We start from the raw sequence: 16,312 nt of genomic DNA on the forward strand, positions 1-16,312 counted from the left end.
GCCAGGACCAGGGCCTTGTTGGGTTTGAGCACCGGCCTGCCGTGCTGCCTGCTGACCAGGCGGGACACCTTGGCCTGGAGAGCGGACCCGGACAGCGCCATGACCGCCACTGGCCTCCGGGACACCACCGCGCCTGCGCCAGCCTGCCCCGCTACCGTAAAGGAGCTGCACCAGGGGGACGCTGACCTTCTGCCGTCAAGCAAGAGCACTGGCCGTAAACTCTACCGTCGTAAAGACCCAGCTGCAACAAGCTCCAAGATGTCAAGATGTGTTTTGTACATATGATTTTTGTGGAGTTTTTTTTTAAATGCTACGTCTTTAGTGAAGATAATACACACCCCTTCATCATCAATGCAAAATTAGCTCTATGTTTTAAAATATAACTCACTGAATAAAGTGGTTAGCACTACTGTCTCACAGCACTGGGTGCCCAGGTTCAATTCCCACCTTCGGGCGACTGGCTGTGTGGAGTTTGCACATTCTCCCTGTGTCTGCATAGGTTTCCTCCGTGTGCTGTGGTTTCCTCTCACAATCCAAAGATGTGCAGGTCAGGTGAATTGGCCATGCTAAATTGCGCATAGTGTTAGGTGCATTCGTCAGGGGGAAGTAGGTCTGAGTGGGTTACTGTTCAGGTGGTCGGTGTGGACTTGTTGTGTCAAAAGGCCTGTTTGCACACTGTAGGGAATGAAATCAAACCATTTGGATACAGAACTGGGGCAAAGGTAGAAGATAGAGGGTGGTGGAGGGTTGCTTTTCAGACTGGAGGCCTGGGACCAGTGGAGTGCCACATGGATCAGTGCTGGGTCCATTGCTTTTCATCATTTATATAACTGATTTGGATGTGAATATAGGAGGTATAGTTAGGAACTTTGCAGGTGACACCAAAATTTGAGATGTAGTGAACAGCAAAGAAGGTTGTTTCAGAGTCAATGGGATCTTGATCAGATGAGCCAATGGGCTGAGGAGTGGCAGATGCAGTTTAATTTACTTAAATGTGAGGTGTTGTATTTTGAAAAGGCAAATCAGAGCAAAGATGTGCAGGTTAGGTGAATTGGCCATGCTAAATTGCCCATAGTGTTCAGTGATGTGTTGATTCAGTGTATTAGAGGTAAATGTAGAGTAGTAGGAGAATGGGAATGGGAATGGGAATGGGTCTGGGTGGGTTACTCTTTGGAGGGGCAGTGTGGACTTGTTGAGCCAAAAGATCTGTTTCCGCACTGTAGGGATTCTATGATTTGATGAGATACTTAATGATATCCTGGGGAGTGTTGCTGAACAAAGAGACCTCAGAGTGCAGGTTCATAGTTCATTGAAAATTGAGTTGTTGGTAGATAGGATAGTGAGGAAGGTGTTTGGTATGCTTTCCTTTATTGGTCAGAGTATTAAGTACAGGAGTTGAGAGGTCATGTTGTGGCTGTACAGGACAGTGGTTAGGCCACTGTTAGAATATTGTGTGCAATTCTTGTCTCCCTCCTATCAGAAAGATGTTATGAAACTTGAAAAGGTTCAGGAAAGATATACAAGGATGTTGCCAGTGTTCGAGGGATTGAACCAGAGGGAGAGACTGAATTGTCTGGGAATGTTTTCCCTGGAGCGTCGGAGGCTGAGGGATGACCTTATAGAGTGTATAAAATCATGAGGGGCATGGATTGGATGAATAGACAAGGTCTTTTAATGGGGTGGGGGAGTCCAGAACTAGAGGGCACAGTTTTAAGGTGAGAGGGGAAAAATTTAAAAGGGACGAAGGGACAACATTTTCACACAGAGGGTGTTGCGTGTATGGAATGTGGTCCCAGAGGAGGTGGTGGAGGCTGGTACAATGACAACATTTAAAAGACATCTGGATGGGTATATGAATAGGAAGTGTTTAAAAGATATTGGCCAAATGCTGGCAAATGAGACTAGATTAGGTTAGGATAATTGGTTGGCATGGACGAGTTGGACTAAAGGCTCAGTTTCTATGTTGGACATCTCTATGACTCTATAAAGGACTGTGGATACTAGAAATCTGAAACCATAACAAAATTAGTGGAGAAACTCAGCAGATCTGACAGCATCTTTGGAAAGAAAGCAGAGTTAATATTTCATGTACAGCGACCCTTCACAATGCTTTACATTTGTTCCCTTATGATTTAATTTAATTTCGGCACTACAAATTACTTAAAAAGTAATCTAAGTATGTTGCAAAATCCAGAGCTCTGAAAGGCACTATATAATTGCAAGTCTTGCAAACAGCATGGCATTAGTGCTTGGTTCAAGTGTGATAATCTGACAATTTGTGACTTATTTCTGCAAATCCATAGAGTGGAATTTTCCCTTCTCTGATGCCTCTTGTAGATGGCACTGTGCATCGGACATGGAGGGGGGTGAAGGTTGGAATTAGTGGATATGATGACAGTCAGTCAGATTGCTCTGACATGGATGGTGTCCGGGAGTGTTGTTGGAGCTGCACTCATCCAGGCAAGTGGGGATTATTTCATTACACTCCTGACTTGGGCCTTGGACAGGCTTTGGGGATCAGGAGGTGAGTACTTGCTGCAGGATTCTGACCTGTGAGCAGGTCTTGTTGCTACCATATGAGCAGGAGGAAATATAATTGCTACAGAATTCTGGGTTTTCCTCAAGGATCTCAGGACCTCCAAATGGAACTGCTGATGTCTCAGTGACACCCATTCATTAGACTGCACACATCATAGAGTCAAAGAGCCATACAGCATGGAAACAGACCCTTTAGTCCAACCAGTCACACCAACCATAATCCCAAACTAAACAAGTCCCACTTGCTTGTTCCGGGCCCATATCCTCCAAACCTTTCCTATTCATGTAAAAATCCAAATGCCTTTTAAACATTGTAACTGCACCTGCATCCATCACTTCCTCTGGCAGTTCATTCCACACACGAAGCACTTTCTGTTTAAAAAATTTGCCTCTCATGTCTTTTTTAAATCTCTCTCCTGTCACCTTCAAATATGGCCTGAGTCTTGAAACCCCCCATCCTAGGGAAAAGACTCTATCTATATCTCTCACTATTGGCTGGCCCAGTTCAGTTTCTGGTAAATGCTAACCTCAAGGATATTGAGAATGGGAGATTCACAAACTCTTAGCATTTGCCTGTACCTGTGTTTTGGTATTTGCCACTGTTTACCTATTATTTACTTATCTATGCTACTTAACTCTGTGACCTGCCCTGTATTGCTCGCAAGACAAAACTTTTCACTGTGCTTCGGTATACGTGACAATAAATTCAATAAATAAATAAATAAATCCTTTGAATGAATAAATAAATAAATCCACCATTTGCTTATTACACTGACTGGATAAATGTGGATGATACCCCAGATATGTACGGAGCTAAAATTTAATTTGTATTCTGACATGTTCAAACTCTTGTTAATTATTAACTGTTCCACTTAGAGTACAATCTGGAGATACAGTAATGCAAAACGGCACAAATAAAAACAAATGAACTGCTTCTTGGATTCTGTGTTTGTATTCAATTATAACTATGACAGCCAAGGGACAAGCTAATTTTCTCCATCATAATTCCAGTCTGAGCTGATGTGTGCCTTCTATGCTACATTATAGCTCATGCTTGCAGATGACAATTAACACTTTGAGATGTTTTCTCATGTTGAAGGCACCACAGCTACTCAGCTCGTTGTTTTGTGACACAGCTGGATGAATTTCGAGCTCTGCAAAAAAAAACAACACTGCTGCACCAGAATGGGGAAAAGATGTAGACCATTCTGCCCCTGCAGCCTTTGACAAAATGTGACACTGCTGCCTCACAGCGCTGGGGATATCAGTTCAATTCCAGTCTCAGGCAACAGTCTGTGTGGAGTTTGCACATTCTCCCCGTGTCTGCGTGGGTTTCCTCCGGGAGCTCTGGTTTCCTCCAAAGGTCCAAAGATGTGTAGTTTAGGTGAATAGGCCTTGCTAAATTACCCATAGTGTTCAGGGATGTGCAGATTAGGTGACTAGGCCATGCTAAATTACCCATAGTGTTCAGGGATGTGCAGGTTAGGTGCATTAGTCAGCGTAAATATAGAGAAATAGGATAGGGGAATGGATTTGGGTGGGTTACTCTCAGTGTAGACTTGTTGGGCCAAAAGGCCTGTTTCCAAACTGTAGGGTTTCTATGAAGATCATGACTTGAATGCTCTGATTGCGATCTCAATGCTACTTTCCTGTCAGTCCCTATGTCCTCAAAATAGGCGACATTTCGAGTCCGATGCAGCTCTTCTTCCAAAGAAAAGCCTGCTCACCATTTTGTAATGTAAACTCTGCAGTGATATTTACTTTCTCTTGTATTAGTAGTTCAGTCAGCCAGCGGCTTACTTGGACTGGATACTCTAGCATTGGAGAATGTTGGATTAACCACACTGAGGTTGTGGGAGTTCAAACATCTCACAATAGCAGGTTGTGAGACTGAATTCAAAAAATCTCACCACATGCGGCTGGTAAAAGGAAAATACATACATCGCTGCTTTTAGACCCTCTTTCTGCTTCCTCCCAAGTCATTACTGCTTTTCCATTCCCTCCTAATCAGCATCACAATAAGTTAGGCTTAAGCTATTGGGATAAGTTTTATTACTAAGACTTACTTAAGGTTTATGATATAATTAATGGATTTGATAGAGTGAAAACAGAGAAGGTGCTATTTCCTCTGATAACAGATCTCACAACATTGGCACATTGCTGGTTTGTTGTTTTTTAATGTTTGATTGGACTCAGGGTAATGCAGTGATTATATTGGTTTCTAAGGTTTATTGACAAGATATCCCTGTAATCATAGAAACCTTATAGTGTGGAAGCAGATCATTCAGCCCATCGAATCCACATCAACCCTCCGACAGCACCCCACCCAGACCCTCTCCCCTACCCTATCCCTGTAATTCCCAGAGCTAATCCACCTAGCCTGCAGATTCCTAGACGCTACAGCTTAATTTACCATGGCCAATCCACCTAATCTTTGGAGTGTGGGAGGAAACCAGAGCACCGTGGGTGGCACAGTGGTTAGCACAGCTGCCTCACAGCGCCAGAGACCCGGGTTCAATTCCCGACTCAGGCAACTGACTGTGTGAAGTTTGCACATTCTCCCTGTGCGTGGGTTTCCTCCGGGTGCTCCGGTTTCCTCCCACAGTCCAAAGATGTGCACGTCAGGTGAATTGGCCACGCTAAATTGCCCGTAGTGTTAGGTAAAGGGGTAAATGTACAGGAATGGGTGGGTTGCGGGTCGGTGTGGACTTGTTGGGCCGAAGGGCCTGTTTCCACACTGTAAGTAATCTAATCTAAAAAATAAGAAACCCACGCAGACACAGGGAGAACATGCAAACTCCACACAGTCAGTCACTTGAAATTGAACCTGAGTCCCTGGTGCCGTGAGGCAGCAGTGCTAACCACTGAGCTGTGCTTAATTCAGCTCAGCTTTTGACAACTTTTCTGTTTCGTTTGCGCAGAGTCAACTCATAGGTGTAATCAAACAAGCACAGTGAGCATAGATCAGTGACCAGACTAACATAATCAAACTAACTGACATAAAAAAATTAACGTGTACCCAATGAACACAGTCTGCCGATTTCTGAACAACAAACCCAACCAAGCAGACAAAACACATCCAGAAACCCGAGCCACTCTCCCCTACATCAAAGACATCTTGGAAATGACTGCTAGACTACTCAGACCCCTTGGCATCATGGTAGCCCACAAAACCACTAAAGCAGCAGCTAATGAACTTGAAAGACCCGACACAGGCAACAAGCAAAACTGATGTCACTTACACAATACCATGCAAGAACTGGAACAAACACTATATTGGACAAGCAGGCAGAAAACTAGCCACCAGGATACATGAACCCCAACTGGCCACAAAACGACACAACCCACTCTTACTAGTTTCCTTACATATAGATGAGGAAGGACACCACTTTGACTGGGCTTGTTGGTGGGTGAACATTTTGGTGATGGCGACCACAATTCTGTGACTTTCACCTTGGTTATGGAGAGAGATAGGTGCGCACAACAAGGTAGATTTTACAATTGGGGGAAGGGAAATTACGATGCTGTAAGACAGGATTTGAGGAGCATACGTTGGGAGCATAGGCTGTTAGGGAAGGATGTGGTGGAAATGTGGGACTTTTTCAAGGAGCAGATACGACGTGTCCTTGATATGTATGTACCGATCAGGCAGGAAAGAAATGGTCGTGTGAGGGAGCCTTGGTTGACGAGGGAGGTTGAATGTCTAGTAAAGAGGAAGAAGGAGGCTTACATAAGGTTGAGGAAACAAGGTTCAGACAGAGCAGTGGAGGGATACAGGATAGCCAGAAGGGACCTGAAGAAAGGGATTAGGAGAGCTAAGAGAGGGCATGAAAAATCCCTGGCGGATAGGATCAAGGATAACCCCAAGGCATTCTATGCATATGTGAGAAACCTGAGAATGACGAGAACGAGGGTAGGTCCGATCAAGGACAGTGGTGGGAGACTGTGTATTGAGTCGGAAGAGATAGGAGAGGTCTTGAACAAGTACTTCTCTTCAGTATTTACGAACGAGAGGGACCGTATTGTTGAAGAGGAGAGTGTGAAACGGACTGATAAGCTAGAAGAGATACCTGTTAGGAAGGAAGATGTGTTGGACATTTTGAACAACTTGAGGATAGACAAGTCCCCCGGGCCTAACGGGATATATCCTAGGATTATGTGGGAAGCAAGAGAGGAAATTGCAGTACCGTTGGCAATGATCTTCTCGTCTTCACTGGCAACTGGGGTGGTACCAGGGGACTGGAGAGTAGCGAATGTTGTGCCCCTGTTCAAAAAAGGGAATAGGGATAACCCCGGGAATTACAGGCCAGTTAGTCTTACTTCTGTGGCAGGCAAAGTAATGGAAAGGGTACTGAGGGATAGGATTTACGAGTATCTGGAAAGACACTGCTTGATTAGGGACAGCCAGCACGGATTTGTGAAGGGTAGGTCTTGCCTTACAAGTCTTATTGAATTCTTCGAGGAGGTGACCAAGCATGTGGATGAGGGTAGAGCAGTGGATGTAGTGTACATGGATTTTAGTAAGGCATTTGATAAGGTTCCCCATGGTAGGCTTATGCGGAAAGTCAGGAGGCATGGGATAGAGGGAAATTTGGCCAATTGGATAGAAAACTGGCTAACCGGTAGAAGTCAGAGAGTGGTGGTAGATGGTAAATATTCAGCATGGAGTCCAGTTACAAGTGGAGTTCCGCAGGGATCAGTTCTGGGTCCTCTGCTGTTTGTAATTTTTATTAATGACTTAGAGGAGGGAGTCGAAGGGTGGGTCAGTAAATTTGCAGATGATACAAAGATAGGTGGAGTTGTGGACAGTGAGGAGGGCTGTTGTCGGCTGCAGAGGGACTTAGATAGGATGCAGAGCTGGGCTGAGGAGTGGCAGATGGAGTTCAACCCTGCCAAGTGTGAGGTTGTCCATTTTGGAAGAACAAATAAGAATGCGGAATACAGGGTTAATGGTAGGGTTCTTGGTCAGGTGGAGGAACAGAGGGATCTTGGGGTCTATGTACATAGATCTTTGAAGGTTGCCACTCAGGTGGATAGAGTTTGTAAGAAGGCCTATGGAGTATTATCGTTCATTAGCAGAGGGATTGAATTCAAGAGTCGTGAGGTGATGTTGCAGCTGTACAGGACTTTGGTTAGGCCACATTTGGAGTACTGTGTGCAGTTCTGGTCGCCTCACTTTAGGAAAGATGTGGAAGCTTTGGAGAGGGTGCAGAGAAGATTTACCAGGATGTTGCCTGGAATGGAGAGTAGGTCGTACGAGGATAGGTTGAGAGTTCTCGGCCTTTTCTCGTTGGAACGGCGAAGGATGAGGGGTGACTTGATAGAGGTTTATAAGATGATCAGCGGAATAGATAGAGTAGACAGTCAGAAACTTTTTCCCCGGGTACAACAGAGTGTTACAAGGGGACATAAATTTAAGGTGAAGGGTGGAAGGTATAGGGGAGATGTCAGGGGTGGGTTCTTTACCCAGAGAGTGGTGGGGGCATGGAATGCGCTGCCCGAGGGAGTGGTAGAGTCAGATTCATTGGCGACCTTTAAGCGGCATTTGGATAGGTACATGGATGGGTGCTTAATCTAGGATAGAAGTTCGGCACAACATCGTGGGCCGAAGGGCCTGTTCTGTGCTGTATTGTTCTATGTTCTATGTTCTACAACACATCCATCCGAGGACAAGCCAAACAGATACATGCATAAGAATTCCTAGAAGCATGACATTCCAACCAGAACTCTATCAACAATCACATTGACTTGGATCCCATTTACCACCCCTTGAGAAAAAGCACAGGAAATTACATCACCATAGGAAATGGTGTCACCACAGGAAATTACACCATCAAGCCTAGTAAACTCAAACATATAAATAGAAAGCGGGCCTCACCACCAGTGCTTCATTCGGAGGGTCTCTGATGATGGTGTCGAAACATCTGAAAATGAACCTTCCAGCTCAGCGAGCAAACCTACATCCAGAACCTCAACCTGAACTACAAATCTTCTCAAAACTCACTAACACAATCAAATGCAGAACAATTATACCATTTGATCACTAGAAGGCAACACTATAACGTTAGGTCTAGGCTGTTCATAGGTGATGTTGAGAAGTATTTCTTCAAACATTGGGCTGTTAAATCTAGAACTTTCTCCATCAACAAACCATTGGCACTAGCTTGGGGTCACCAACAGAAAAGTTCAAAACTGAGATTGATGGATTTTTGTTGAACAAATGTATTAAAACAACAGCATTTAGGCAGGTAGCTGGTGTTAACAGAACAGATCAGCCACACTGTAATAAATTGGGAAACCAACTTAGATGACTTCCCTCTTATTTCCATGTTCCACTGCAGAAGTATTAATTTTAAAAGGTATTCCTAACCTTTATCTAGGCTGGATGGAACCATTGCATTCTCCCTCTGCGACACCATTCTGCAACGTTAAAAAATGCCTTTATTAATAGGCATCTGATCTTTAGAACGACTCAGATTAATACAATTAGTGTGTGACTCAGACAGCACTCAGGATAACTGATGAGCATGTCAGGCAGGAGTTAACATTACCTCAGTGTTTGGCAACAGGCCTTTTAGGAGATATTAAAGAATCAATGCCTTGGAGCTTTTGATTGTGGGAAAGATTATTCATGGCTATTGCATAGCTCAGTTTTACTTGCTGCTGCAGTGTATTGATGGAGAGTGTTAATCTCCACTATATGGAAGAGCAGGCCATTCAGCCCTCCGAGCTTTTCTGACAGGCAAAAGGTTCATGGCGGATCTGATATTTCATTAGGTTGACGTTCCTGCCTGCCCTCCCCTTGATTCACATGGTAATGAAACCTCTGATGAACTCAGCCCTTAAATTCCACATCCCACCTTCCACTGGTGTCTGGAGAAAAGAGTTTCAAATGTGAGTGACCCTCTGAAAGAAGAAATTCCTCCTCATCACCATCTTAAAAGGAAACCTGTCGTTCTGAAATGGTGACCTGTAGGACTGTACTCCCACATCAGGAGGTACAATCTCTCAGTACCCATCGTATTAAGCCCCTCTGAGAATATAAGACCATCTCTTCGCGTTCAGAGCTCCAATAAGCACAAACCAAACTGTGCTGGTGAAAGAAAGAAGGTGTCATCATATTGTACCTCTTTGACCTCACAGATGTTTCAGTGTGAGTTACAGCCAGTTTATCCATTTGAAATGTAGGCACTATTACTTGAGGTAGCAAGTTGACAATTTAACACCTTCATCTAAAGGTAACAACTTTGACTATCTGGCACTGTCGCATGACCATTAGCCTCATTACGAGAACTGGTGTGCTAGCTTAGACCATGTGTTTGAAAGCCTGAAGTGTGAGCTGAATCCATAATGATCGAACCGTTTGATGAGATTGCTACCCAATGAGCCACACTGATGTTAAACGATTGGTCAGGCAATCAGCACCATGGGTTTTCTCTCCTGGGTGCTGTGTTCAAGTTCAGTTAAGGAGTCTGGGTTCTTCTGGCAACATGCCCTTTTTCATGCATAATGCAGTAGCTCTGGATAGTGATGGGTGAAAGAATGACCCTTTAGAGCCGAGATAAGGAGGAATTTCTTCAGCCAGAGAGTGGTGACTCTGTGGAACTATTGCCATGAAGGCCAAGTCATTTAAGGGAGATAGATGGGTTCTTGATTAGTTCCTCAAGGGCAGAAGGCAGGAGAATGGGATTGAGAAACATATCAGTCATGATTGAATAGCGGAGCAAACTCAATAGGCTGAATGACCGAATTCTGCTTAAATATCTTGGGATAATGTGGGGAGGGGGAATAGGGGTTCCAACCTTTGTTCCATCACAAAGCTGACCAAGAATCTCCCCTAGTCTCAAAACCTGCCATTTTCCCTTCTTCTGGTAGTCAGGATGATACCTGCCATAGAGTGAAGCCTGTGTCAAGGAGCTGAGACTGCTGTTGTTCAGGTGAGGAGGTAGTAGCATTGCAGTGACCACATGGTTCTGACTGGCCAGGAGCCTCTCCCACACTATAACAAACCATAGGTATTTTGGTTTGATGCATAGAGAGATGAGCAACCCAGTCGGTAGTGAGGGGCATCCTTGGTTGGCAAGTCCTGGAGTGGGATTGCAACCGAAATCTGTAGCTTCAGGAGCTGCTGCTCTACCCACTACACTACCTCCCCACCTCCCCACCTCACCTATGGACCTGAGGCAACATCAGTTGAAATAATTTGCCTGACTTGAGCAATAGGTGACCATTGTCAATTTCTGGACGCAAGGATCACAATTAACTCAAAATTTGATGTTTGGATTTTATTTTCAGATCAGTTTTTAGTTCCAGAAACTGAGCCGACAGAAATCCCCAGATTATTCGGATGAAATATGATCCAGTGGCAGGAGGATCAGTGACCAGAAGACGTAGGCTGGAGATAACTGACAAAAGAATTAGTGAGACAGTGAGGAGAATTGGTACCTGGAACGCACTGTCTGAAGGATTCAATAGAAGCAGATAGAAAAGAAAAGTGCCTTTGAAATGTATTCATTGTTGTAATGGAGGAAACACAGCAACCAGTGTATACATAGCAAGCTCCCAGAAACAGCAAGGTCTGAAGATGTCAGATCATCTGTTTTTGTGATGTTGATCTAGGGATAAATATCGACCAGAATACTGGGGATAATACCTCTCCTCTACAAAATAGTATCAAGAGAGCTTTCAAATCACACAATATTTCCTCTAAAAGATGACACCTCCAACACTTCCTCATAGCATTACTCTAGACTTATGTTCCCAAGAGTTGGATTTGAAAGCTCATGCCTGGACACAAAGGCAAGAGTGTGGCACATTAATCAACAGCCAACTCCAACTTTGGATAGCACCGTGGCTTAGTGGTTAGCACTGCTGCCTCACAGTGCTTGGGGACCTGGGTTTAATTCCAGCTGTGATTGACCATCTGTGCACACTGTCTCTGTGGGTTTGCTCCGGTTTCCCCCACAGTCTAAAGATGTGCACAGTTGGTGGATTGGCTATTGCTAAATTGCCCCATTGTGTCCAAGGATGTGCAGGCTAGGCAAGTTAACCGTGGGAGGTGGAGGGTAACAGGGATGTGGTGCACCTGGGTCAGATGCTCTTTGGAGGGTCAGTGCAGATGCAATGGAGAGCTTTCACACTGTAGGAATTTTATGATTTTTATTTACGATTCAACATGCTTTCTTTTATTGGTCAGAGTATTGAGTACAGGAGTTGGGAGGTCATGTTGTGGCTGTACAGGACATTGGTTAGGCCACTGTTGGAATTTTGCATGCAATTCTGGTCTCCTTCCTATTGGAAAGATGTTGTGAAACTTGAAAGGGGTCAGAAAAGATTTACAAGGATGTTGCCAGGGTTGGAGGACTTGAGCTACATGGAGAGGCTGAACAGGCTGGGGCTGTTTTCCCTGGAGCGTCGGAGGCTGAGGGGTGACCTTATAGAGGTTTATAAAATCATGAGGGGCATGGACAGGATAAAGAGACAAAGTCTTTTCCCTGGGGTGGGGGAGTCCAGAACTAGAGGACATGGGTTTAGGGTGAAAGGGGAAAGATATAAAAGAGACCTAAGGGGCAACCTTTTCACACAGAGGGTGGTACGTGTATGGAATGAGCTGACAGAGGAAGTGGTGGAGGCTGGTACAATTGCATCATTTAAAAGGCATCTGGATGGGTATATGAATAAGAAGGGTTTGGAGGGATATGGGCCGGGTGCTGGCAGGTGGGACTAGATTGGGTTGGGATATCTGGTCGGAATAGACAAGTTGGACCAAAGGGTTTGTTTCTGTGCTGTACATCTCTATGACTCTATGACTTAGAACAGCAGCTTTCAAAAGGGGATTGGATGCATATCTGAAAAGGAACATTTCACAAGCCTAGGGAGAGAAAGCAGGGCAGTCAGACTAATTGATCACCTTTTCTAGAAGCTGTTGGCCACGTTTGACACTGCATCATTAATTGATTCAATGAGAAATACAAGGGCAAGTAAATTGTGTATTGGCTTATATACAAAACATGGGAACGGTGGACTAAAAACAATTGTTCTTTCTAGAACAGGCACAATGGGCAGAATGATCTGATTCTGAACAGTATGTTTCTACGATTCCATTTGTATTTCAGTGACTTTGCTCATATATCTTTGACTGACTTGATAGGACATCGTTTTGTATTTTGTCCTTGAAGCTGTTAGATGACGTCCAATGTCACTGGGAAACACGGTGTGATCGCTGTCCTCTCAATGTGAGACGGCAACTTCATTTAATGAGAAGCTTTATATTTCACACACAAGAAGAGGGTTGGCAGGTGTCAGCTCATTCTGTGACATATTGGGCATTGAGACAGATTCATGTCCCATAGTCTGTCAGCCGATGTGTTGCTGAGTTAATCCAGCCAATGGGTCTGACTGATGATCTATAGTCTCATTATTAAGGCCACTGAAAGATGCCAATGAGCAGACTGACAGAGTTTAAGTGGGCATTTCCAGAAACCCATGGGACAGATTTCTCTTCAAACCTCCCCTTGGCTTGGTGTCTCACCGTCAGTTGTCTCCTGAGTACTGTTCCATACTTCAGTACTAAGTATGCAGCAATTATTCTCAAAATATTTAGGAGACTCCTTTTTGAACTGCTCCAGTCTCTGAGGTATAAGTTCAAAGTAATCGAATGACGATTGATATGAAATAACAAGATATGTTTGGCCAATAACGTTACCGTGTTGATTTGTTTTAAATTTGGTGCAGTGCTTCATCACTACTGTGTGGACTATCTACTCAATGCAATACTGAAAACCATCAAAGTTTTCATAACAGTAGCTCCTAGATCGGAGACCTCTATCACCCAGAATTACAAAGACAGTGGATGTGTGGGAATACTGTCACCTCCCAGTTTCTCTCTAAATCATAGGTCATTCTGACTTTGAGTGTAGGAGTTGGGATGTCATGTTGTGGCTGTACAGGACTTTGGTTAAACCACTTTTGGAATGCTATGTTCAATTCTGGTCCCCATCGCTATAGGGCAAAGGGCTCAGAAAAGATTTAGAATCCCCACAGTGTGGATACAGACCCTTTGACACAAGCAGTCCGCACCGACCCTCTAAAGAGTAACCTATCCCCCTACATTTACTCCTGACTAATGTACCTGACGCTATGGGGAATTTAGCATGGCCAATTCACCTGATCTTGCACATCTATTGGACTGTGGGAGGAAACCAGAACACCCGAAGGAAACCCACACAGATACGAGGTGAACGTGCAAACTCCACACAGACAGTGGTCCGAGGTGGGAACTGAACCTGGAACCCTGGCGCTGTGAGGCAGCAGTGCTAACCACTGAGCCACCGTGCCACCCCATTACAATCATGTTGCCAGGGTCAGGAGAGGCTGAATAGGCTGTGGCTCTTTTCCCTGGAGCATCAGAGGTTGAGGGGTTTATAGAGGTTTATAAGATCATGAGGGGCATGGATAGGTGAATAGTCAAGGCCTTTTCCCCAGGGTAAGGGAGTCCAAAACTAGAGGGCATAGGTTTAAGGCAAGAGGGGAAAGATTTAAAAGGGACCTAAGGGGTAGCTTTTTCACACAGAGGATGGTACCTGTGTGGAATGAACTTACAGAGGAGTGGAGGCTGGTAAAATTACAACATTTAAAAGCCATCTGGATGGGTATATGAACAGGAAGGGTTAAGAAGGATATAGACCACATGTTGAGAAATGGGACTAAATTAATTTAGGTTATCTGATCGGCATGGACGAGTTGGACCAAAGGGTTGTTTCTGAGCTGTACAACTCTGTGACTTAGATGCCATTCCATCATCATCACTGCGTCAAACTCTATACCCAGTCCTATTTGTAACCGTCTTCATCATCACTGGGTCAAACCCCATACCCAATCCACATTATCACCGTCTCCATCATGACTGGGTCAAACCCCATACCCAGTCCACATTGTCACTGTCTCCATCATGACTGGGTCAAACCCCATACCCAGTCCACATTGTCACTGTCTCCATCATCACTGGGTCAAACCCCATACCCAGTCCACATTGTAACCGTCTCCATTATCACTGGGTCAAACCCCATACCCAATCCACATTATCACCGTCTCCATCATGACTGGGTCAAACCCCATACCCAGTCCACATTGTCACTGTCTCCATCATGACTGGGTCAAACCCCATACCCAGTCCACATTGTCACTCTCTCCATCATCACTGCGTCAAACCCCATACCCAGTCCACATTGTCACTGTCTCCATCATGACTGGGTCAAACCCCATACCCAGTCCACATTGTCACTCTCTCCATCATCACTGGGTCAAACCCCATGCCCAGTCCACATTGTAACCGTCTCCATTATCACTGGGTCAAACCCCATACCCAGTCCACATTGTCACCGTCTCCATCATCACTGGGTCAAACCCCATACCCAGTCCACATTGTCACCGTCTCCATCATCACTGGGTCAAACCCCATACCCAGTCCACATTGTCACTCTCTCCAGCGTCACTGGGTCAAACCCCATACCCAATCCACATTATCACTGTCTCTATCATGACTGGGTCAAACCCCAGACCCAGTCCACATTGTCACTGTCTCCATCATGACTGGGTCAAACCCCATACCGAGTCCACATTGTAGCCGTCTTCATCATCACTGGATTAAACCCCATACCCAGTCCATATTGTCACTGTATCCATCATCACTGTGTCAAACCCCATACCCAGTCCACATTATCACTGTCTCCATCATGACTGGGTCAAACCCCATACCGAGTCCACATTGTAGCCGTCTTCATCATCACTGGATTAAACCCCATACCCAGTCCACATTGTTACAGTCTCCATCATCACTGTGTCAAACCCCATACCCAGTCCACATTGTCACTCTCTCCATCGTCACTGTGTCAAACCCCATACCCAGTCCACATTGTCACTGTCTCCATCATCACTGGGTCAAACCCCATACCCAGTCCACATTGTAACCGTCTCCATCATGACTGGGTCAAACCCCATACCCAGTCCACATTGTTACTGTATCCATCATCACTGGGACAAACCCCATACCCAGTCCACATTGTAACCGTCTCCATTATCACTGGGTCAAACCCCATACCCAGTCCACATTGTCACTCTCTCCATCGTCACTGGGTCAAACCCCATACCCAGTCCACATTGTAACCGTCTCCATTATCACTGGGTCAAACCCCATACCCAGTCCACATTGTAACCGTCTTCCTCATCACTGGATTAAACCCCATACCCAGTCCACATTGTCACCGTCTCCATCATCACTGGGTCAAACCCCATACCCAGTCCACATTGTTACTGTATCCATTATCACTGGGTCAAACCCCATACCCAGTCCACATTGTAACCGTCTTCCTCATCACTGGGTCAAACCCCATACCCAGTCCACATTGTCACTCTCTCCATCATCACTGGGTCAAACCCCATACCCAGTCCACATTGTCACTCTCTTCATCATCACTGGGTCAAACCCCATACCCAGTCCACATTGTCACTCTCTCCATCATCACTGCGTCAAACCCCATACCCAGTCCACATTGTCACTGTCTCCATCATCACTGGGTCAAACCCCATACCCAGTCCACATTGTCACTGTCTCCATCATCACTGGGTCAAACCCCATACCCAGTCCACATTGTAACCGTCTCCATCATCACTGGGTCAAACCCCATACCCAGTCCACATTGTTACTGTATCCATTATCACTGGGTCAAACCCCATACCCAGTCCACATTGTCACTCTCTTCATCATCACTGGGTC

General features: G+C 45.1%; 1 protein-coding gene across 1 annotated transcript in view; it reads right to left on the bottom strand.

Moving 5' to 3' along the window:
• Positions 1 to 153, bottom strand: part of chchd1 (coiled-coil-helix-coiled-coil-helix domain containing 1) — a 3,576-nt gene extending 3,423 nt beyond the window's left edge. The window contains exon 1 of the mRNA XM_072582905.1: positions 3 to 153. Coding sequence (XP_072439006.1) covers positions 3 to 101 — 99 coding nt within the window. The 5' untranslated portion in view covers positions 102 to 153. The remainder of the gene's footprint in view (positions 1 to 2) is intronic.
• Between the last annotated feature and the right edge of the window lie 16,159 nt (positions 154 to 16,312).

Source organism: Chiloscyllium punctatum, chromosome 13, assembly GCF_047496795.1.
Source record: "Chiloscyllium punctatum isolate Juve2018m chromosome 13, sChiPun1.3, whole genome shotgun sequence".
Taxonomy (NCBI): Eukaryota; Metazoa; Chordata; class Chondrichthyes; order Orectolobiformes; family Hemiscylliidae; genus Chiloscyllium; species Chiloscyllium punctatum.